Raw genomic sequence first — 24,640 nt, forward strand, 5'->3', positions numbered from 1 at the left:
ACACAGAAACTACCAGAACTGATAAACCAATTCAGCAAGGTAGCAGGATACAAGATTTACAGAAATCAGTTGCATTTCTTTACATCAACAATGATATATCAGAAAGGGAATGTAAAAAAATAATACCTTTTAAAATCACAACCCAAAAAATAAAATACTTAGGAATAAACCTTGCCAAGGAGGTGAAAGACAGATGCTGAGAACTATAAAACATTAATAAAGGAAATTGAAGATGATTTAAAGAAATGGAAAGATCCCATTCTCTTGAATAGGACAAATTAATATTGTTAAAATGGCCATACTACCCAAAGCAATCTACAGATTTAATGTGATCCCTATCAAATTACCCATGACATTTTTCAAAGAAGTAGAACAATCCTAAAATTCATATGGAACCACAAAAGACCCAGAATTGCCAAAGCAATCCTGAAGAAAAAGAACAAAGCAGGAAGCATAACCTGCCCCCAGACTTCAGACGATACTACAAAGCTACAGTAAGCAAAACAGCATGGTACTGCCACAAAAACAGACATATGGATCAATGGAACCAGAGAGCCCAGAAATAAACCCACACACATACCACCAATTAATCTTCAACAAAGGAGGCAAGAATATACAATGGGAAACAGTCTCTTCACCAAGTGGTGTTGGGAAAGTTGGACAGCCACATGTAAATCAATGAAGTTAGAACACACCTTCTCACCATACACAAAAGTAAACTCAAAATGTCTTAAAGACTTAAACATAAGACATAACACCATAAAACTCATAGAAGAGAACATAGTCAAAACATTCTCTGACATAAACCCTACCAATGTTTTCTTGGTCAGTCTCCCAAGGCAACAGAAATAAAAACAAACAAATGGGACTTAATCAAACTTACAAGCTTGTGCACAGCAAAGGAAACCATAAACAAAATGAAAAAACTACCTGTAGAATGGAAGAAAATATTTGCAAACAATGCAACTAACGAGGGCTAATTTCCAAAATATACAAACAGCTCACACAACTCAACACCAAAAAAAAACAAACAACCCAATCCAAAAATGGGCAGAAGACCTAAAGAGATATTTCTCCAAAGAAGACATACAGATGGCCAACAGGCACATGAAAAGATGCTCAACATTGCTAATTATTAGAGAAATGCAAATCAAAACTACAATGAGTTACCACCTCACACCAGTCAGAATGGCCGTCATTCAAAAGTCTACAAATAAATGCTGGAGAGGGTGTGGAGAAAAGGGAATCCTCCTACACTGTTGGTGGGAATGTAAATTGGTGTAGCCGCTATGGAAAACAGTATGGAGCTTCCTCAGAAAACCAAAAATAGAATTACCATACAATCCAGCAATCCCACTCCTGGGCGTATATCCAGACAAAAGTCTAATTCAAAAAGATACATGCACCCCTATGATCATAGCACTATTCACAACAGCCAAGACATAGAAACCACCTAAATGTCCATTAACAGATGAATGAATAAAGATGTGGTACATAGATACAATGGAATACTCCTCAGCCATAAAAAAGAATGAAATAATGCCATTTGCAGTAACTTGGATGCCAACTAGAGATGATCATACTAAGTGAAGTCAGAAAGAGAAAGACAAATACCATATGCTATCACTAATATGTGGAATCTAAAATATGACACAAATGAACTCATCTATGAAACAGACTCACAGACACAGAGCACAGACTTGTGGTTGGCAGGGGGCGGGGGAGGGATGGATTGGGAGTTTGGGGTTAGCAGATGCAAACTATCATATATAGGATGGATAAACAACCAGGTCCTACTGCGTAGCACAGGGAACTGTCTTCGATATCCTGTGATAAACCATAATGGAAAAGAATATAAAAAAGACTGTATATATGTGTATAACTGAGTCACTTGGCTGTACAGCAGTAATTAACACAACACTGTAAATCAACTGTACTTCAAACAAAAAGAAATTCCTAAAAAAAAAAAAAGTAGTCTTTAACTTCAGAAACTTATCAACTATTTCTGAAGTTCAAGAGGGAGGCTCACAGCCAAATATGAAACATGTCTCTGTCGACTGACTCTGGCTGGAAGAGAATCTGGAAGTACATACAAGCATAGGTGGTTTACTGGGAACCAGGGCAACTGTTTCCTCTGAACACAGGTGATGGTAGGAGCTGCTACCTTCAAATTACTGGAAACCCTTAGGTCACCAGACACATGTTCATGTAGAGCGTCCAGCAAGGTGCTTACCTTACAGACAAAAGCTACGACCAAGGAGGGGTCCCTGCCGTGCGTTTTCTGGCCAGCACCTAAGGAGAAACAAATCCGACCCCACGAGGTAAATGGCAATGTCTCCAGGTGCCACAAATCGGTGATCGGTGATCGTCGGATACCTAATCTGACTTCACACAAACTTAAATGGATGGAACTGTTCGGATACAAAGGTCAAAGAAACACTGGTATTTTTTCTCAAGCACATCTTTTCTTTTTCCTACTCGTGTTGAGATCTGAGTAAACAAAAATGCAAAATGCCAACCAGAAAATGGCAAGTGAAATGTTTAAAAAAAATGACACATTTTACCTAGAAGTGGAGATGAGAGGGAAAAATAAGTTGTAGCGTGCTTTACAAACAAGTTAAGAATATGGGAAATAACACAAAAGCTACAAGGCCTGCAGAAACGACGTGGGTGTCAGCCCTCACCCGAGCCACCCAAAAAGGACAGCAGGGAGGGCCAGCCCCTTGTCGGTCCTCAGACAGACACGGCCTCGGGGCAGAGACAGGAACTTATCAACCCTGCCCATCCCTGGACAACAGCACCCTCAAGCAGCCCAATTCCTGTGATACGTCTCATCCTGGAATCTTAATCCAGTTTCCCAGTAGGCTGTCATTCTGGAAGAAAAGGTGCAAATCCGCTCGTTGATATGACTGTTCTGTCTGCTTAGCTGTTAGGTTCTGCACTCAGGAAAAATTAACTTGCGTTACTGCTGCCTTAACGAGAGACAAAAAGTTCATCGTGCCTTCTCTGCAGTGCTGACGCTGTGCTGAAACACCTTCTGTGTGTGTGGGGTTCTGCACATATGATGGGTGCACATATAAGGAAGTGATTTTGATTTGGGGATGATACTGACTTACTACAAGTGAAATGGGAATTCAAAAAAAAAAATCCAAAGACTGTAATGAATTGTAAAGACTTAATGATCTATACTGTATGATGAAATAAACAATGTAACTTTATACCAAAAAAAAAGAGAGAAACACAAAGCCTCCTAATCAATCCTTTGCCAGGTCCTGCTCTTCCTCTGGTTAAACTGAACCCAAAGCCTGGGGCTCCCCAGGGCTGCGGACTGGCCCCTACAGCTTCGTGTGGCCACTTTTAAAGACAACCTTCTCACCTGCCCCACAGCTGAATCCTAACGCGATAAGAAAAAGCGTCTGTTTTGCACCCAGAACTTCCTTATGACAAAGGAGCCAGCGGATTCAGACAGACTCCCGCCCGCACCAGCCCCAGCAGTGCCAGCAGCCCCCCCAGCGCGCCGCCGTCCAAGCACCATTACCGGCCGCCAGGTGCTGCTCCCCTTCCGCTGGTCCCGCGTCTGGAGACGGCTCTGGACTCAGCCTCCCTGGACTCTGCGCTGGCTGGTGCTCCCCGTTCACCTGTTCGCCTGGTCGGGAAGGGAAACAAGCAAGTGACACACGCCGAGGGCAGGCTCACAGCCAGGTGGCCCCCTATGCCAGCCTGTCCTCTACTGGCCACCTCCCCGCCTGGCTCTGGCCCGCACGCCCATCCTCCTCATCTTGAGGTTTCTGCCCGGGTCCCGGCCTGACTGCGGCGGGGACTCAGGGTGCGTGCCAAGCAGAAAGCACCGCGCACTCCGCTGGCTTATCCGCCGCCGTCGCGCTCCGTACAGGCCTTGGCCCAAGGTTCCCCATCCCACGAGGAGCGGCATAACCGGGCAGTCAGTTCCGTCTCAAGGTCAAAAACACACTTCCCCGGCGGTCCAGCGGTTAGGGCTCCACGCTTTCACTGCAGGGGCCCCGGGTTCGATTCCCGGTCGGGGAACTAAGATCCCGCAGGCCGCGGTGTGGCGAACGGGAGAAACCCCTGCCCTAAGAGGCGGGCACACGGCTGCTGGTCTCAGCGACCCCCGCCCCGCCCGGCCCTCTGAGCTGCCCGGTCTTCAGGCCTCGCCGGGCGGGCTCAGCACTGATCACTCGCACGTGTGGAGGGTGCGGGGCCACGTGCTGGAGCGGGGAAGCGGCCAGGGACACACCAGGCTGGGGGCGCGGCCGGGGGAGGGCACGCGAGGAGAGTGAGCCAGGCCGGGCCGGCGCAGGCCCGTCTCCCGGCGGGTCCCGGGCTCCTCCGGCCAGGGGTGGGGGCTCGTCTGCGCCCCGTCTGCACGCGGCAAGCTCAGACCAGGTAACGGGCGAGGAGCCGGCCCTGCATGTCGCTCACAGTCGGGAGACCCGACACAGGGCGTTAAGCGGACGCCAGGGCGGTGCGGACGCGGCAGTGACTCGCGTGCAGACTGCCTGTCTCCAAGTCAGGACCACTCCTCGGGCCCCGGGACCTGAGGAGGTCCTCGAGCCCTTCTGACCCCCAACCGCACTCCCGCCGGGCTGCCGCTGCCGTTTATGAACAAGGCTCGTCTGTGCCCACCTCTCCAAGTCCTTGTGTCCCAGGAGGGCACCCACACCTGTGGCAATGACCCCTGGCAATAAATGGGCAGATCTGAGGGCAGAGCCTGATTACCTGACACCCCAAAGTGCAATCACGATCGTTACATGCGAGGTAAACGCGTCTGTCCTCAAGGTCATAAGCTCCTTAAGGGCAGGAACTCCTTGGCTAAACTTCCTAATTGTGCTCAGAACACAAAACTGGGTACACAGGCCCGCGATCAGGCAGTTTCTGTTGCCACCTGCCTTCCTGACCCCGGACCCCCGTCCTCCCACTCCTGGGAGTCGCAGCTTCACACTCACTGTGGATGGGGATCTGGAAGACCGTCATGGTCTCGTCCTGGTATTCCGGCGCGGAGTGGGGTCGCACGGCTGCGGGGAAAAGGCCACAGGACAGTGACTGCAGCAGCAAACGAGGCGTGAACGTCAAGTCCACATCGCTGCCCATGAGCAACCAGCCTGCTCTGGAATTCTGGCGCGAGTCTGCGCTAAAGCCAGAATTTCTGAGGAAACGAAAGTGTTTAGGGAAACGGCGAAAACATATTTTCATCAGCCACTAATATTTAGGTCAGCCGCAGGAGAAGACACACGACGATCATAGGCGATAACCCGCTAAAATAAACACGAAGCCGAGACTTAAACGTGAGAGACACAGGCAAACGCTCAGCACTGCGAGGCCAGAGCCGATCCTCTCAACTTGGAGACCCGGGACACGTTCTGAAATAAAATACTAGTGTTTCTACAGAAGAACAAGCCAGAGATGCACTGGGCTCTGCCGGCACATCGGCCAGGCCTCCCCCCATCAAGCGGCCACGCGCCTCCCAGCCCAGCCAGAGCCGCTCACAGCCCTTCTCCCTACAAGGGATCCAAGGCCATTCGATGACGAGAACCACCTGTAGGGCCAGGGCAGAGCCTCGGGGCCCCAAGAGAGACACCCCCCCCCCCCCCAGCACACATGTAGCACGCAGCAGCTTTTAACTCACTCCTGCCTCCCCTGCCCGTGTTTGGGGAGGAGCGGGAGGTGAGGGCATAGACAGTGCAGCAAGCGATATTTTAAAAATTCATCTCGCGTGGATGAAGCACTTGATTTTAAGGTTTAATTTCGTCAGCTTTTATGCATTCTGATTTGAGAGACGGGGACACGTGAGACAGAAATGGCAATGAGTCATCATCAAGGACATACCCAGGTCTATTCCTTTCAGTGGACCAGAAAATATTTTGATAGCGTCCAGGTACTTTTCCTAAGAAAGAAAAATAAGGAGGTGAGCAGTTATGGCTGCACAGATGGAGGACACAGCAACACGTTCAAGTACACGAGAGGCATCAAAGGTACCGACATAAAACTCAGTTCAGAGAGCATTTTGAACTTCCTTCATACAAATATTTACTGAGTGTCCACCATATGTTAGATGCCAAGGGGTCAGCAGTGAAAAGATGGGGTCCCTGCCATCACGGAACTTAGAATCCAGGGGAGGAGACAAAAACAATACAAATGACAACCAGCAGCCGTGGTGCTGAGGGACCTGCAGATGTGAAAAACGCAGGGAGCTGGGATCCGACCCATCTGGAGAGTCAGGGGTGGCTCCTGAGCAAACACCCTTTGAGATGAGCCCTGAAGGAAGGACACAGGCGGGGCAAGAGGGGAACTGGTGCGTGGACGAAGGCCCGAGACAGGAAGGGGCTTCCGGGAAGAGCTAAAAGCCGGCCTGCAGCCCCGCCTGGTGACCAGGGCACAGATGCCGGGGCAGGCGAGGGCCTGGGCCGACAGGACCTGTGGGCCACGTGAAGGCATTTGGACGGTGTTACAACAAAGACCCTTGAAGGGTTTTAGGATGAAGTGACCCGCCTGCAGTTCCGCTTGGGAGGGGTCCCTCTGGCCGCGGTGCTGGACGGTCACAGTGGGGCAGGATTGGACATGGGAAGCAATGGCAGTAGAAGGTGTAGGGACAGACCAACGAGAAGAAGACAGAGGGATGGCCATGCAGCATTACTCTGGGGACAGACTTTACAGGGCTGGCCTTTTACCCTAGCACCTGGGAAGTGAACCCTTATGCTAACAATGTGTACACAACCTCTCGACAGTGTCCTAAGCTGGCTGGGAAGGGAGGACGAAGATGTCCGAAATTTAATAAATAAGGATAAAAGCTGACATCTGTTGTGTCCACATGGTGTGAAACACCTGATAAAGAGTGAGTGTTTTGCGTGTTACCTCGTTTAATCCTTAACAACTGCAAACCATTTCACAGGTGAAGACACTGAGGCTGCAGAAGGGAAGGTAACTCAATCAAGGTCATAGAGTTAATAAGGTTTATGGACTCAGGTGTCTTTAACTCGAAAGGCAAAGTGTTTATGCCACTGTCAATTAACTCTGGAGGACAGAAGGCTGATTTGTAAAATTGGAAACCCTTGTTACTCACACTGAACTGGAGGGCTTAGCTTTGACAGCTGAGTCAGAAGAGACTCACCAGTTGTGGAGGTCCAGACAGCACACACTTTGGAACCCCGGTTTCCTTTAAGGTAAGAATCATTCCTAAAAGGGACGAATCAGATCACATCTCTCATCACCCTGACCCGCGGTCGCGGCCAGGAGGCGCACTCCTTCCTCAGTTTGCTAGGTTTCTGCTTGCTGCGCACATGCAGAGCAGAAATGACGCTGGCTAGAGCTGCGAGGGACGCCGACCATCACTCAGATGCCTCTGGAACGGGCAGGACTTGATACCAGGGCGAGGCACCTCGGGTGCAAAATCATGCCAAGTCAGAGGCAGGCCACAGATGCTGCACCCTGGGTGCTTCCTGGCCTCACCTGAGTCTCAGCTCTGGGAATGAGACTGGTTCAGCCTCCACTCCCTCCTACCCGCTCCACGAACCTCATAGAATCTGGCGGCAGAACAATCTCGATCCTTCTAATTGACGGGCGTAAGCAAGGGGGTAATCTGGACCCTGGGCATCTGTGTGCAGCGAGCGGACCGTCTCAATGGTGAATAGTGATATATTGACTGTAATCACCATCACCACGCTCTCCAGTTCGTCCCATACCTCCGGTCCAGCAACTCAATAAATGAGGTGGATGGTGAACACCTGAGGGCAGCGTCTACGTTAAAATCTACTCTTCTGAGTCAGCTTTTGATTCTCCCTGCTGCAGCTGACGGGGCTGGCATAAAAAGAATTCCAGAGCCCCTGGACTCCGAAGTCAGGCAAAAAAAAGGGCCAGGCAGGTTAAAATCCCAGACACCTCCCCCCAGCCCCTGACCTGGGAAAGAATATACTCACCACACAGCCCTCCAACATTAGACCAGTGCATTCGGGTCAGGAATATGTTGTCCAAACGAGACACCTTCAGCCTAAGAAAAAGAAAGCGTTGGAGCAGGACAAAACAGAAGGACCAGGGACCCATTCTCCTGCTGTAACAACCCTCCTGCCTCAGAGCCGCAGAGTCATTCCCCACCCCGCAGGAAAATGGCTGGCTCACTTGTGCTCCTGCATCAGTCGCTGGATGCCTTCCCCGCAGTTGAAGAGATACCTAGAGGACGAACATTACACCAGAGAGTCATTAGATTCGGTTCTGTAAAACCTCTGCCACCGTTTATATGCTTTGTTGTACACCACAGGGGAAAACAACTAAAAACACGTGCTGTGCTACCAACCGCATTTCTGCTGTTGGGACGCTGGGGTTTGAACCCTCCTCAGCAGAGGCAGGGAGGGAGCTGGGGCCTGAGTAGGCTCGAACTGGGGCGAGATGCGTCCTTTCCCCATCACCTCCTCCGCAGACCTGCCCACCCCCAACACGGACTAGGAGGCCCTGGTCCTGGGGTGCACGGGAGGGGGCTCGGGGCCGAGGCTTGGGAAGGGAACGCTTATACCCAAGTCTGTCTAAAGGTCAGCGGGGCCTCCCGGAGCCACACGGACGGGGATGTAAGGGATCTAGGCTCCCGCATCCACACTGGGAAGGGGGGGATGGGAGGGGTACCAAGCCCAGGAAGGGGCCCCGATGCTCTGGGCGCTCAGCACTGCGGCCGCGGGGCGGGGCAGGGCTTGGCCAGGGGACCCGCTGGGCCGGCCGGACCCCGGCGCGGCGCACTGACCGGTTGAACTCGGAGAAGACGTAGAGCGCAGCGCCTGCATCCCGGCCGCCGGCCGCCACCACCTGCAGGTACACGGTGTTCGGGCCCCCGGGCCCCCACGACGGGCCGCGCTTCTCCCGCGTGCGCAGGTGCCGCAGCGGGTCCTTGGGCGGCCGTGGCCGGCGAGTCGGCCCCTGCGACATGGCGCGCCCGGCCGCGCACCGCAACCCCAGCAGCGAGCGGAGAGCCCACATGCGACCCCTCCTCCAGCTCCTGTGCGCAACCGGCGGTCTCGGTCCGCGTGCCCCACGCGCCGCCCCTCCGCCCGCGTGGCGCCCCAGCCAGTCAGCGCGCCGCCAGCCAGGCCGCCCGCCTACGCGAGGCCGCGCGTCCAATAGGGAGGAGCCTCGCCGCTCCGGACGTGTCAATTGGCGGTGGCCATAGAGAGGAGGAGTGCTAGAGCGCCCTGAACGGCCCCGCCCCTGGTCTCTTTCCGGCTTCCCCGCGTCAATTCTTTCCGGAAATCTTTCCTCGCCTGGGCGGGACTTCTGGGAGGGCAGGACCGGAAACGGCAATGCCAGCCAGAGACCTGGTCCTCGGAGTGGAGTTGGCTGGGGGGTGGTCGACCCGTCCCCACCGACTCCGAGGTGTCCCCTTAGACAAGTCACCCCTTTGTGGTTGTTTTTAGGATTAAATGTGAGGAGATAAACTAGAGCTTTACCACAGAAGTTTTGCTAATTTTATTTCCATTGTAATTCGCATGAATACACGTTTCAGATGTTTTTACTGGCTTGTGGAAAGAAAAGCAAGAATAGGGGTTAAGAGAACAAGCGAGTCCTGGGTCTCTTATTAGTTGAGTGATCTTGACCTCTCTGAGCTTGTTTCCTTATCTGTCAAGTGGGGATAGTCACAGTATTCACTTCATAAGGTTTTTTAGAATCAAATCACCTAATAATATACGTTTTATTATCAAAATTATTTTAATGATTTATAAGCTGAACATCCTCCTTTAATTTTTTTTTAATTGGGGTATAGTTGTTTTACAGTGTTGTGTTAGTTCCTACTGGACAGCAAAGTGGAGTTACCTGTGCTATACAGCAGGTTCTCATTAGTTATCTATTTTATATATGTTAGTGTATATATGTCAGTCCCAATCTCCCAATTCATCCCATCCCCCCTTCCCCCCTTGGTGTCCATACCTTTGTTCTCTACATCTGTGTCTCTATTTCTGCCCTGCAAACGTGTTCATTTGTACCATTTTTCTAGATTCCAAATATATGCGTTAATATATGTTTTTCTCTTTCTGACTTACTTCACTCTGTATGACAGTCTCTAGGTCCATCTACGTCTCTACAATGACCCAATTTTGTTACTTTTTATGGCTGAGTAATATTCCATTGTATATGTGTACCACAACTTCTTTATCCATTCGTCTGTCAATGGGCATTTAGGTTGCTTCCATGACCTGGCTATTGTAAATAGTGCTGCAATGAACATTGGGGTGCATGTGTCTTTTTGAATTATGGTTTTCTGTGGGTATATGCCCAGTAGTGGGATTGCTGGGTTATATGGTAATTCTGATTTTTAGTTTTTTAAGGAACCTCCATAGTGGCTGTTATCAACTTACATTCCCACCAACAGTGTAGGAGAGTTCCCTTTTCTCCACACCCTCTTCAGCATTTGTTGTTTGCAGATTTTCTGATGCTGCCCATTCTAACCGGTGTGAGGTGATACCTCGTAGTTTTGATTTGCATTTCTCTAATAATTAGTGACGTTGAGCAGCTTTTCATGTGCCTCTTGGCCATCTGTATGTCTTCTTTGTAGAAATGTCTATTTAGGTCTTCCACCCATTTTTTGTAAATCACCTAATAACATATTGACAGCTCTTTGAGTGGCACTGCCACGGAACAGCCGCTCAATAAATGGTAGTAAAATTGAAAAGGAAATAAAATGTTTCAACCCGCATAAAATATATTTAAATAAGCTACGGTGGTTAAAGAAATGTTTACCAGGGATGTCCTGGGGCAGATGGCCCAATACAGGCCTTTTGAAAACCAGAAAAAGACCTACTATCCCCTTACAAAGCGAATGAGGATTTGTCCGTGAGAGATCTCAATTAAACCACTAGAAATACAGGGAGCTTCCTTAAGTGGGGATGATCCTTTACTTGGAAGTTTCACTCAAATATGAAACTGGTTCTCTGGAAGATTACCACCCAACTGTGTAAAAAGCATATTTTGCACTTGAAGTAACCTTCCCCAAAAGGATCAGGAAAACTGCATTTCTGTGACTTTACACATTTCACGGGCTTAAGCCCTGAAACGATGATGATACTACCATCCCCATAAATATTCAAAATAAATATTTGATCAACAAAATGAAAAGGCAGCCTACGGAATGAGAGAATATATGTGCAAATCATCTGATAAGGAGTTAATATCCAACATACATAAGGAACTCATACAACTTAATAGCAAAAAGCCAAATAATACGATTTTAAGATGAGTGACAGACCTGAATAGACATCTTTCCAAAGAAGACATACAAATGCCCAGCAGGTACATAAACAGGTGCTCAATATCACTAATCATTAGGGAAATGAAAATGAAAACCACCATGGGATATCACCTCACACTTGTCAGAATGGTTATTATCAAAAATTTAAGAGATAACAAGTGTTGGCCAGGATGTGGAGAAAAGGGAACCCTGGTGCACTGTTGGTGGGAATGTAAAGTGGTGCAGCCACTATGGAAAATAATATAGAGTTTCCTCAAAAAATAATTTAAAAAAAAAATAGATCTACCATATGATCCAGAAATTCCACTTCTGGGTATATATATGAAGGAAATGAAATCACTATCCCAAAGAGTTATCTGCACCCCATGTTAATTACGGCATTATTTACAATAGCCAAGACATGGAAACAACCTAAGCATCTATTAATGGATGAATGGATAAGAAAATGTGGTATACGTATACAATGCAAATTAGCCATATCACATAAAGATTTGCAACATCATGGATGAAACTTGAGGGCATTATGCTAAATGAAATAAGTAAGAGAAAGACAAATACTATACCATCTCACTTATATAGAAAATCTAAAAAACAAACAAACAAAAAAACTCATAGAAACAGAGTAAATTAGTGATTACCAGGGGCTGGGAGCATGGAGAAAATAGGTAAAGGTGGTCAAATTGTACAAACTTCTGGTTATAAGATGACTAAGCTCTGGGGATGTCATGTACAACATAGTGACTATAGTCAGCAATACTGTATAGTATGCTTGACAGTTACTAAGAGAGTAGATCTTAAAAGTTCTGACCACACACACACACAAAAAGGTAACTATGTGTGGTGATGGGTATATTAATTAACCTTATGGTGGTAATCATTTTGCAATACGTACTTATATCAAGTCATTACACTGTAAACCTTAAACTTACACAATGTCATATGTCAACCATAGCTCAATAAAGCTGGAGTAAAGACAGAAACAAGACTAAACTTAAAAAATAAAGTTCAGAAGTGCAATAAAATATTGATTTTTTTCCTCTTGGTGACTACTTTGATCCTTTTTAAAAAAAAAATTAAATTCCACACAAAAAAATAAATGTTGGTTCTGTTTTACTAGTTCCCTAGACTCACATCTGTCAGGTAATCCCAGAATGTTTATACCTTTACATATAGGGTGAGTCACTTATATAAAGTACTTGTATAAAATTCTGAGATCTGGATGAAGAAATTAGGGAAGGCCTGGGTGCTTATCAGGTTGTTTTCAGGGCACAGTATGCCTTTCTGCACTGATGCTCTGGGTCACATTTTATGCCTGGTATATGAAGACAAAAGCTAGTCTGAGGTTATACTTGAATTAAATTCCTTGAGTACAGGGCTCTCTTGGTCTGGTTCTCTCCTGTATCATTAGCTCCTAGGACTGGGCCCGGCTTATGGCAGGCAATTAATATTAGGAATTTAGGAAGAACCCAGTAACTTAAATCAGACTGTGGCCTTGCAATTAAACAGGGCCCAAAATTCAATCAGGACACCAAAGACGGTGTTATCAGAGGGAGGAGTCTGGTACGTTCAAAAGGGTACATCAGAGAGTCAGAGACAGAAAAGTGACCCCAGACTTGCTGGAGTGGAGGGAGCCTGACATCAGGGCAGCAGGGAGAGAGGCAACGGAGAAAATGGGCTTTCAGAACTCAGTGACACCGGCAATTAACAGAATCCAACCACTTCCTCTTGCTTTGAGTCTCTTGTCTGCTGCTGTGGGTGCAAACTACCTTCAAACCCAGTGTCTTGAAAACCATTTCAATCATTTTCTTGCCCACAGCTGTGCTCATTGGGGATGGCTCATCCCTTCCTCGCAGTGGCTACTAGGGCAGCTCCATGGTGGGTTTAATATCCACCATGGCCTCACTTCCACGTTCGGGCTGCGAGCCAGGGTGCCTCGCTTCACCTCCACAAAGCCTCTCCCTCCCCGTAGATGTTTCTCATTCAGTATTCAGGCCAAGGTTTTTACATGGTGGTCAGTTTCCAAGTTTCACTGAAAGTGAGACTTCAGGCTTGGAAGTCAAAGCGAGTCACAGCCAACACCCACTCAGGTACCACCATTTTTTAAATCTCTGATGTATTTTTTTTTAATATTCCAGGAATGTTAAAAGAAAAAAAAAAAGGTGGCTCAGGCTGCATCAGGCTCTGAGAGACTGCAGCTCTGCCGCAGTTAATGCCTCCCGGGCTTCATCCCATCTTATTATGTTTTTGTTGTTTGTTTTGTTTCTGTTTGGTTTTGGCCACGCTGTGTGGCATGCCGGATCTTAGTTCCCCAACTAGGGATCAAACCTGTGCCCCCTACATTGGGAGCACGGAGTCTTAACCACTGGACCGCCAGGGAAGCCCCTTCATTCATCTTTAGATACTGAGCATTAAAGCAGTATCTAAATTAGACATTAGACGGGGCACAGGAAATGTTTGCTGAGGGCACAGAGGGTCTGCCTAGTATTAGTTTGCTCAGGCATAACATACCACCACAGACTGGGGGGCTTAAACAACAGAAATTAATTTTCTCACAGTTCTGGAGGCTGGACGTCTGGGACCAAGGTGTCAGCAGGGCTGGGTTTTCCTGAGGCCTCTCTCCGTGGCCTGCAGACATCCACCTTCTCCCTGCGCCCTCACATGGCTTTTGCGCTGTGCATCCCTGGTGTTTCTCTGTGTGTCCAGACTGGACTAGGGCCTACTGCCACGGCCTCATTTTAACTGACTCACATCTTCAAAGGCCCTATCTTCAAATTCAGTCACATTCTGAGGTACTGGGAGTCAGGACTTCAACACATGAATTTGGGGGACGGACACAGTTCAGCCCCAAACAGCTCACTCCAGCCTCTCCTCCCCCAGCCCCCTTCTACTCAGGACCCCTCAGCTTTCCTGTGTCTGCTGCCCCTCGACCTTCAAAGGGAGAACGTTAAGGTCCCTCTTTTCCTATGATCCCAGCTGGTAGCTCTGAACCAGAGTCTGAAATGAGGGGTTGGGGTCCTGCACAGACGCTTGCCCGGAGGTAGAGAGGCCGTGAGGCAACTCCCTATCCACCTGATTGGAATATTCTTCCCAGTTGAGGGGCGCTAGCCCCTCCCCCAGTCGGTAGGTGCTCTCAATTGACAGCAGGCTGGAACACTTAAGCCTTCTAGATCCTCAGCGCACGTTTATTTATTTTTAAAAATATTTATTTATTTATTTGGCTGTGCCAGGTCCTTGTTGCCGCGTTTGGGATCTTTTAGTTGCAGCATGCGGGCTCTTAGTTGAGGCATGTGGGATCTAGCTCCCTGACCAGGGATGTAACCCGGGACCCCTGCATTGGGAGCGCGGAGTTTTAGCCACTGGACCACCAGGGAGGTCCCTCAGCGCACGTTTAGATCCATCCCACATCCTCCGTGGAGCATATTCTGGTTGGCTCCCACCATCTACCTGCCCTGCGGCCCTTCCTCCAGGTCCCCGGGTCAGAGCCTGGCGGGTGCGCCCTCAGACTGGTCCCAGCCCAGGGCCGGGTCTCAGGGAAACGTCCCGAGGAGTGAGAGCGCCTTCGCCACTAGAGGGCGCAGTGGCGCTGCAGCCAAGAGAATTGCGGAGCCTCCAAGGAGGTGGCTCCTTCCGTCAGGGTCCGCTCCTTTTAGAGCTTATTTCTAGCGCTACCGAGTGCCGAGCACATTGTTGCCAATAAAAAACAAACAAACAAAAACAAAAACAAAACGAACAACCCCCCGCCCCCCCATATTTCACCGAGGAGCTTACAGGCGGAAGGCTGGCAAATGTGAACTGTCGTATTTCCCCTCCCTACACGCACACCAATTGATAATGAAAAATGTCAAACGTTCTTTGAACACGCACTGCTTAGATCCCGCTGTTAACATTTGCTGTACATGCTTTTTCACACATCTGTCCTCTGTCCACCCCTCCATCCATCCAACAGTCTGGGCTGTTTTTATGCATGTCGAACAAAGCGAGGCATATTATTTTGAGATTGTTTTTTGGGTCTGACCTTGCCCGCCGCTTCAAGCAGCTGGCGAGCCCCCTTGAAAGTCGCAGGAGGGGGCTGTGGCCAGGATGAAGGCAAAAGTAGCCCTGGAGTCTCCCTTGCTTTCGTTTCAAAAGCATCGGCTTCTGGGAAGAGAGGATTTGTTGGATAAATTTGTTGGACAGAGACCAATGTCTCTGGCAAAAAGGTGAAGGGAGAAAGGATTCTCTGTGAAACTAGGGAGAGTCCCTTGGGCTGAAGGAAAGGCAAATGTGGGCTGAGGCACAGGGAGACGTGTGCCCCTTTCCCTGGCAGAGCCCCTGACGGCTGCAGGACTCCAGGCAGACTAGCTGCCTGGGCATCTGGGCATTGTGGACCGAGGGTATTTCTGATCAAGATGGTGAGCATCGAAGAGCCCCGTGGCCCGATGACTGAGGACCAGATGTTCCCCTCACCCCCATTTGCCTTGATAATGTGTGAGCTGCCGCTATACCCCATGTTATGGACTGAATTGTGTTCCCCCAAAATTCACACGTTGAAGTCTAGCTCCCAGTACTCAGAATGTGATCGTAATTGGAGTTAGGGCCTTTAAATAGGTAATTAAGTCAAAATGAGCCATCAGGGTGGGCCCTAATCCAATCTGACTGGTGTCCTTGTAGGAGAAGATGATTAGGACACAAAAGAGACCCCAGGGATGCTCCAGGACAGAGGAGAAGCCGGGTGAGGACACAGGGAGAAGCTGATTGTCTGCAAGCCAAGCAGAGAGGCCTTGCAAGAAACCAAACCTTGATCTCACTCTCCCAGCCTCCAGAACTGTGAGAAAATAACTTTCTGTTGTTTAAGCCCCCCTGTCTGTGGTATTTTGGTATGGCAGCCTAACACATTGATGCACGCCACCTCCAGGAAGCTGACATGGCCCCTCAGGAGCCTGGGGACTCAGAAACCCTGAGGTCTGAATTTTCTGCCAACCCAGCATGGTAGCTTAAAATAGAAATATGCAAACGTAGAAGAAATATAGTAAATATATATATAAATTTTTTTGCACAGTTGATTTTTTTGCTGAGAGCATAAGCATGTGTGTTAGTGATAGTTATTTTCTGGGTACAGAGGATGGTGTCAGAGGAGCCTTCTCACAGAACATGTGGCATGCTTGGGAGTTTGAAAAATGAACAGGAGATTTCCAGAATGGCAAGATGAGGAAAGTTATTCCAGCCAGGGGGAACAGCAGGGAGATACGAAAGATGGGGGTGTATGCAGAGAACCACACACAGTAGTTCAGTGAGTGCAGACTGTGACGGGCACGCCTCCATGAATTTAAATGTGTAAATCATCTAATCTTCACCAGGGTCCTGCCATGTCTAGCCTATTAGTATCCCATTTCACAGATGAGAAAACTGAGGCAGAAAGGGATTAATTTGCCCAAGATTACAAAGGTCATAACTAATAGAGAGATTTACTCTCCCAGTGCTTCACCAGTAGATACCCAGTATTCTGCTTTTCAATCCACCAGTGTAGGGGTAGGGCCCTGATTTCCTCATATTTATGTGGATTCTATAATGTTCTTGTGGAATCATTGTCTATTCGTCAGGGTTCTCCAGAGAACCAACAGGGTGCGTGTGTGTGCATGTGTGTGTTGAAAGAAGGATTTATTTTAAGAAATTGGTTCATGTGTTTGTAGCTCCGTGCTTTCACTGCTGAGGGCGTGGATTCAACCCTTGGTTACCAGTCGGGGAACTAAGATCCTGCAAGCTGTGCTGTGAGACCAAATGAAAAAAAAAAAGAAAAGAAAAAGAAAAGAAAGAAAGAAAAAAAAGAGTTGAAAACAAAATCTGCAGGGTGAACCAGGAGGCTGGAGACCCAGCAGAGTTGTAGTTGAGTCCAAAGGTCATCTGCTGGCAAAATTCCTCCTTTCTCTGGGATGGTGAGTCTTCCGTGCCTTCACCTGATTAGATGAGGCCCACCCACGTTACTGAGGGTAATCTACTCAAAGTCTACTGACTTAAACATTAACCTCATGTAAAAAATATACAGAAACATCTTGAATAACGTTTGACCAAATATCTGGGTACCATGGCCTAGCCAAGTTGACATATAAAATTCACCGTAACATACTGATTTAGATTGGCTCATTGAGGAAACTGAGTTAAAAGTAGTCTTGTCTGATGTGGGGAGAAAAGGTAGAAAGGGGGAAGGAGAGGGGGAGAGGGAGGGGGACCTCTGTCGGCTGTCCCTTGCTGAGGAAGCATCCCACGGGGAGCTGGCTTTGGTGATTCTAAAGGCATCTGAAATATGAGCATCCTCACAAAAGCAGTAACAGCTGCAGTTCTCTGAGCACATGCTCTGTATCTGCTCAGTGCTCCTCATGGGTTATCTCATTTGGAGTCACTCTGGCCCCAAATGGCCAGATGCCGCATGCAGCCATGCCCTGTCTGGGGTCTGCTACCCACCCAGGGCTCTAACCCAGGAAGTCAGCCACAGAAACTCCTTCCCTGATACCCACCTGAAGTCCTGCTCCCCGATCCACAGATTGGGGGGTATTTTTCAAGAAGGTCGGTGGGGCAGGAATTCCTCCTCTCCTTCAGGAGCCTGAAACCATAGCCCCAGAGAATTCTTTGTTCTCTGCCCTCTACTCGGCCTAATTCCTCCTGTCTGTGGGCATGGCTGTTTGGATCCCAGGGCGGAGAGGAACCCCTGGGAGGAAAAGTCAATTACAATTTGAAGACCTTATCCCACCTGATTGGTGATGGTCAGCGGCGTCCCCTTCTCTTGGCCACGTATTTTACTTTCTTCCCCCCTCCATCCCCAGCACCCAACATTCATGATGTTATAAAGAGGAGGAGGATGTGTTCTGAGGATTGACTTAACACTACAAGCTCTTATTTTATGAGAAAATAAATCATAAAAGATCTTGAATGCTGCTTTATGTTCATATGCATTTTCATTCTCTCTCTCTCTCTTTTCCTCTCTCCATTACTGAAGGGAGCTGGTAGCAACCTCTCTGCTTTGCAGCTCAGCTGGTAAAATGCCTGGAAAGCAGCCAGTGGCCTGGGTTCAATCTACTGATAAGTCATCAATTTCTTTCTCACCCAAAACATCTGGTTTCGGATCCTGAGTTATGAGCTAATATTAAGTATAAAAGTTTATAGCATCACATATATAATACTGTTGATTAGAAACATCAAGAAAAGTAATTGACTGGAGGGGACTCGGTGTGACCAGCTGGTTGAACATCTGGATGGATCCAAGGGGCTTGAACTGAATTCCCTATCCATCTACACTTTTCTTGGTCAAGCAATATCTGGCCCGGGATCTTTAAAGGGTTTGACTTCCTCCTTGGATACTTCTTTCTCCCAGTGTTTTCTATGCAAAAATGGGAATGTGTGTTTCAGTTCACTGGAAAAGACGAAAATAAAATAATCATAGTGTTTATCCTCTCATGCATCCATTCTTTAGACATTTCCTGGTTTTCATTATTTCCTTAGCCACGGCGTGTTACCAGCCATGACCACTTGGTGGCAGCGTACCCTCGTTTTTCCCCCGCCGGTTGGGGTGGGGGAGGAAAAATGCTGAGACACAACCCCCCCCCCCCTCCTCCATCTGGTTTGCAGCTGAGCCTCCCGGGAGGCGGAAGAGCTCCTACCAGCCTGGGCTTTGTCCTCAGGGGGCTTCACTTGACATACATTACTCCACAAAATTCCTTTGCCAACTGCATCCCTGTGACCAACGACCTGAAGATAACCAAGGCTTTTGGTGACACTGTGTTCTGTTTGCCATCCCCCCGCCCCCCAGAACACCATGGATTTCTCCATCTCCCTGGATACATGAGAGGATTTAAGAAGGGCAGTGGTTTCTGGAATCTCCTCTAAAGCAGCTTCTTTCCAGGATATCAGGCAGAAAGCAATCTGCATCTTGTGCACCAACTCAGAGCGGCTGACGGAGTTCTAAGAAGGACCCTGAGGCCTCACAGCCCAGGCTCAGAGAGCAACAATTTGATGCTTGATTGGCCACACTTTCACTTCACCATGTGACCTGGGGAGAGCAGTGGGAGATGCCTGATACCTGATAGCATCCTAATCTGATCTGTATCACTGAAGAGTCCTCTACTCCTTCTCTCCCTCATTTTTCATACCTTTTGTATCCAGCAAGTTGTTGCTCAAGGCCGAAGGGTGAGAGGCCTTCCTCACTACAAATAGGAACTCTCTCCCCTGCTTGGGGGGTGGGGGGGCAGGAAATCATCATAGCAGCCCTCTTCCTCCAGAGCACTGCAGGAAGGGGGAGTAAAAGCCACTCATGTATGTGTCACGGACCCACTATTTATGGAGTACCTGCTATATTCTACAATAAAAAGACAGGGGTGAGAGAATTATTAAAAACCTGTAAACTATTTCTAGAAGCTGGTGTTTTGAAAAAGAGTCACCGAGAGCAGACGTTCTCAAAAATGTGGGTCCTGGGCCAATAGCTGAGCATCACCCAAGAAGTTGTTATAAACGCAGATTCTCAGGCCCTGCCCAGCCCTACTGAATCGGAAACTCTGCGGGTAGGGCCCAGCTGCTGGGGCTGTAACCAGTCCTCCAGGGGATTCTGATGCCCACTTGGGCTTGAGAACCAAGGACGTTTGAGAACACCCTTCCCCTCCCTTCCTTCTTTCTTTGCTTCTTTGTTTATTGAATTCCTTTGAAGAGCCAGGTACCCAATTATCTTGGCCCCTGCCCACAGAGAATTTACAAATTAATGGAAGAGACAGTAAAAATCTGGGCCCGTGATAATATGGTAAACTCTAAGGTAGGGAATCTTTCGTGCGCCGTGGGCACGTATTAGAGGCGCCTCGCCCAGCTTTGGGCAGAAGTAAAATGGGCTTGCAGACGGTAAGACCAGAGTAAAGCGTAAAGTAATAGAACAGAAGAATGTATGCAGGCACTTCTCAACTTGCATGGTGCTGCTCTGAATCAGTAATGGTCTAAAAGACACCTATATACCTCACCAGACACCACTTTACGTGGCTTGGGGGCTATTGGGGTGGCAGACTCTTAGCCTGCAGAGGCCAGGAGGTGACATGAGTGAGTGACCAGCAGGACGAGGAGAGGACGGGCAAACCCGGCGCCCCGTGCTCCACCTGGGGGGGCACCTCTGCTCAGAGCCAAGCCATGGTTCCCCGAGAGATGCACGCCCAGGTGATGCCAGATCCTGGGACTGTTTGGCAAGTGAGCCTGGTGCACTATATTTTTACGTGAAATTTCCCAAAAATATGTACAAACACTTTGTGGGTCAAAAGGGAGATGCACGCAAGCCGAAAGGGGTCCCCCCCGGAAGGTCCCCCGATATGAGCATTTGCTTCCACGACCGCCATCTAGCGGTGAGCGTGGGCTGCTGCACCCTTTGCTTTCCCAGGAGCAGAGACCCGCTTCTTCCTTCCTTCTTAAATTGGGGTTTTGATTTCCAAAAGCCTATTGTTATGAAAAGGTTCAGAGTGCCACGCGGATGGCCGTTCTCCTCCTTCTCCTTTTGGAAATCGGTTAAACTGAAGGGGGTGGGGCGCAGTGTTGAGAGGGTGCTTTGGGGCCCTGGAGCGGCGAGCCAGGCTCACGTCCCTGCTTTGCTGCCGGGAACTTTGCGGGGTGAGATCAGTCCCCCGAGTAAAACAGAGTAACACCTGACCTGTCTGCAGTCCAGACCCAAAGCCCCTGAATGAACGTGAAGGATACAGTTGGGTTCTGCCTGCCGCTGGCTCTGCCAACTGAAGATAGAAAATAGTCAAGGGAAAAAAATTCCACAAAGTTCCAAAAGACAAAACTTGAATACGCTGCACACTGGCAACTATTTACATAGCATTTACATTGTATTAGGTATTATAAGTTATCTAAAGATGATTTAAAGTATATGAAAAGAGGTATGTAGGTTATAGGCAAATACCATGCCATTTTATATAAGGAACTTGAGCATCCATGGATTTTGGGATCCACAGGGATGCAGAAACAAACCCCTGGGAGATGAAGGGATGGCTGTACGTCATTCTCAGCCATGGTCCCCGATGCTCTTCTTGAGTGACCTTCGTGGTCACCTTGAAGAGCACCCTACCCCTACCCCCAAAAGTCTTTGCTTGTGTATTTCTCTTGGGGAGAGCTGCTGGCCTGAGTCAGATTCTCAAAGGGGCTTCTAACTCAGGAAGGGGGAAGACAAGTCTGTCCCCTGGAGTTCTCAAACCTTGAGTTGCACTGGAATCCTCGGAGGGCTTGTTAGGACGTAGATGGCTGGGCACCTCCCTCAGAGTTTGCTTCCACAGGTTTGGGGTGGGGCCCAAGCAACTGTCTTCCTAACCAGTTCCCAGGTGATGCCGAAGATGCTGGTCTGGGACCACACAGAAACTTCGAGAACAGACCTCAGACTTTCTGCTCTGATGGGGGAACTCATGGTTGGGCTCTTGCTTTCACTCACCAGCTCCAAAAACAAATGAAAAAACACTGTGTTTCTTGGTGCCAGTGATTCCTCCCTCCATCCTTTGCTGTGTCAGAAATAGTTTAGAGATTCTGAGCAGCAACTTTTCATGTTGGACACTCGACAGTGATTTTCTGCTTAGAAGTGAAAAGACAAAGAGCTGGCATCTGAAGCCAGCTGGGGAGGTGGAGAGGGTCATAGCAAAGACTAATGGTATCAGAGGACAATATGACGTGCACACTACCTGTCTCCCTGCACACTTTTGTCACTGTACTAGAATTTGCTCAGAAGAGCGTCTTAATGGTGGCCGCTCGGATTGGTGCTAAGGGACATACTCTGTTTCTTTCCTTGTGTCCCTTTTGGATGCACCTAAAGTTTGATTAAACAATAGCTAAGATCCTCTTTCAATTCTAAGAATTTCTGACCCCCGTGAAAAAGACACATTGGCTCTCGAATTCTATGAACAGGCAACATTGGTCCACCCACCACTTCTGGTCTCCACGAGACAGTCTGCAGCTTTCTGCTGAGCTACTCTCTGGACACAGCCAAACATCATCGGGCAAAGCCACTGGGCCCTCACCGCATGCTAGCTGCTGGGCTGAGGGCTTTGAATGTGCTCACAGAGGTCAGAGCAAAAAAAAGCAAAAAAAAAAAAAGGCGCCTTAGCCATTCTCTGCCTCTTGAGGCTCTTGTTGCAGGAAGTGTAATAATAAACGTGAAAGGACTTTGAATTCTCTGCAAAGCAGGCCCTGCAAAGTAGGAGGTGACAGATGACAGAGAAAATCGTCCCAAGGCTTGGGGCAGGAACCACGTCACTCTCCTAGAGGCTAGGACTTTCCAGCTGGAGTGGTGGCCAAATATACGTGATGATGGGCTGGTGGGATCCCTCTGCAGCCAGGAACTGGGTCGGTGGGTAAAGGGTAGGGCACTCAGGAATGTGACCAGGTCGGGAGGCGGGCGCTCCCTGACTTGGGAAAGTGGAATTCCATGAGGGGAAACCGGTTTCATCTTTGTAACTGCTATGCCCTCAGCTAGCTGCTGGGCAGTGGGTGGAGAAGGAAACTGTTGGTTTGATCCTCATTCCCCTTGGAAATAGGCGAGTGGGATGTCTCAGCATCTGGGGACAGAACATGGGGACCAGGAAGGTTCTGGGTTTGCAGGAAAGAAGGCAGCACGTCACTGCGGGGACAGCACTGCCCTGCCCTTCCTGGGTGTCCCAGCGTTAGAGGACAGGGAGAAGCAGAGCCCTGGGTGGGAAGTAAAATCCTGGCTCACCTCTGTCCCTGCTGGGGCAGAACCGAGGTGTGACGTGGCGCAAGTCACTTTCTGTCCCTGAGCCTTTGTTTCCACACCTGTAAAGTGTGGACATTGGACACGATTCCCCAGTAAAGATCAGAATCCAGTGGTCTTGCTTTCCTCCTTAGTAGGAAGAATTAGAGACACTGAGAAACTGAAGGAACGTTTCTTTTTGAAAACGCTTGCTTTCAAGTCAATCGAGGTATAATTTTCATACAGAAATACATCCACTTTATCCACTTTGAGCAAAGTTTGAGGAGTTTTCACAAAGGTCCACCCCTGAGGCTGCACTGCAGTCAGAATATGGAACATTTCCGGGGCTTCCCTGGTGGCGCAGTGGTTAAGCATCCGCCTGCCAATGCAGGGGACACGGGTTCGAGCCCTGGTCTGGGAAGACCCACATGCCGCGGAGCAGCTAAGCCCGTGCGCCACAACTACTGAGCCCATGTGCCACAACTACTGAAGCCCACACACCCAGAGCCCACGCTCCACAGCAAGAGAAGCCACTGCAATGAGAGTCCGCGCACCGCAACGAAGAGTAGCCCCCACTCACCGCAACTAGAGAAAGCCCGCGCGCAGCAACGAAGACCCAATGCAGCCAAAAATTAAAAAAAAAAAAAAAAGAATATGGAACATTTCTGCACAAAATAATTACAGTGGGGAGAGGGAAGGGGGAGGGGCAATATAGGGGGGAGGGGATCAAGAGGTACGAAACATTATGTATAAAATAAGCTACAAGGTTATGTTGTACAACATGGGGAATGTAGCCAATATTTTATAATAACTATAAATGGAGTATAACCTTTAAAAATTGTGAATCCCTATATTGTACACCTGTAACTTATATAACATTGTACATCAACTCTACTTCAATAAAAATAAACAGCTTTTAAAAAAAGGAATATAGCACGTTTCCATCTCCCCTGATGGCCCTTGGGGCACCTTCACGGGCACACCTCCTCTTGGCCCCAGGCAGCCTATGGCACGTGTCTTAAGCCTCATTTCTCCGTTTGCTCCCTGTGTCAGCTTCCTGCAGCTGCTGTGACAAACTGCCACAACCTTAGTGCCTTAAAGCAACACACATTTATTCTCTTACAGTTCTGGAGGTCAGAAGTCTAAAGTGGCTGAGGGATTTCCCTGGTGGCGCAGTGGTTAAGCATCCGCCTGCCAACGCAGGGGACACGGGTTCGAGCCCTGGTCCGGGAAGATCCCACATGCCGTGGAGCAACTAAGCCCGTGCGCCACAGCTACTGAGCCTGCGCTCTAAAGCCCGCGAGCCACAACTACTGAGCCCACGCGCCACAACTACTGAGCCCGCGCGCCTAGAGTCCGTGCTCCGCAACAAGAGAAGCCACTGCAGTGAGAAGCCCACACACTGCAACAAAGAGTAGCCCCCGCTCGCCACAACTAGAGGAAGTCTGCGTGCAGCAACGAAGACCCAACACAGCCAAAAATAAAAAAAAATAAAAAAATAAAGTGGGTTGGCTGAGCTGCGTTCCTTCTGCCGGCTCTAGGGGGCACGGGTTTCCTTGCCTCCGCTGGCTTCTAGATGCTGCCTGCAGCCTTGGCTCTTGTGCTTGCTTCCCTCTGACCTCTAATTCCATCCTCCCGTCTCCTTCTCTGACCCACTCTCCCTCTTATTAGGAGCCTGGTGATTTATGGATAATCCAGGCTAATCTCCC

At 48.9% G+C, this 24,640-nt stretch overlaps 2 protein-coding genes across 2 annotated transcripts in view; one reads left to right on the plus strand and one right to left on the minus strand.

Annotated features, from left to right (window-relative positions):
- ELAC2 (elaC ribonuclease Z 2) overlaps positions 1-9,067 on the minus strand; it is a 27,957-nt gene extending 18,890 nt beyond the window's left edge. The window contains exons 1-8 of the mRNA XM_082373279.1: positions 8,744-9,067; positions 8,131-8,181; positions 7,932-8,002; positions 7,127-7,191; positions 5,845-5,902; positions 4,965-5,033; positions 3,539-3,646; positions 2,234-2,292 (exon numbers count right to left, since the gene is read on the minus strand). Coding sequence (XP_082229405.1) covers positions 2,234-2,292; positions 3,539-3,646; positions 4,965-5,033; positions 5,845-5,902; positions 7,127-7,191; positions 7,932-8,002; positions 8,131-8,181; positions 8,744-8,976 — 714 coding nt within the window. The 5' untranslated portion in view covers positions 8,977-9,067. The remainder of the gene's footprint in view (positions 1-2,233; positions 2,293-3,538; positions 3,647-4,964; positions 5,034-5,844; positions 5,903-7,126; positions 7,192-7,931; positions 8,003-8,130; positions 8,182-8,743) is intronic.
- The window catches only part of ARHGAP44 (Rho GTPase activating protein 44), a 191,697-nt gene extending 173,575 nt beyond the window's left edge, over positions 1-18,122 (plus strand). The window contains exon 21 of the mRNA XM_082373283.1: positions 15,890-18,122. Within this exon, the coding sequence (XP_082229409.1) occupies positions 15,890-15,903 (14 nt within the window). The 3' untranslated portion in view covers positions 15,904-18,122. The remainder of the gene's footprint in view (positions 1-15,889) is intronic.
- Positions 18,123-24,640: the final 6,518 nt, after the last annotated feature.

The sequence above is a fragment of the Balaenoptera borealis genome (assembly GCF_965194805.1).
Source record: "Balaenoptera borealis genome assembly, chromosome: 20".
NCBI lineage: Eukaryota > Metazoa > Chordata > Mammalia > Artiodactyla > Balaenopteridae > Balaenoptera > Balaenoptera borealis.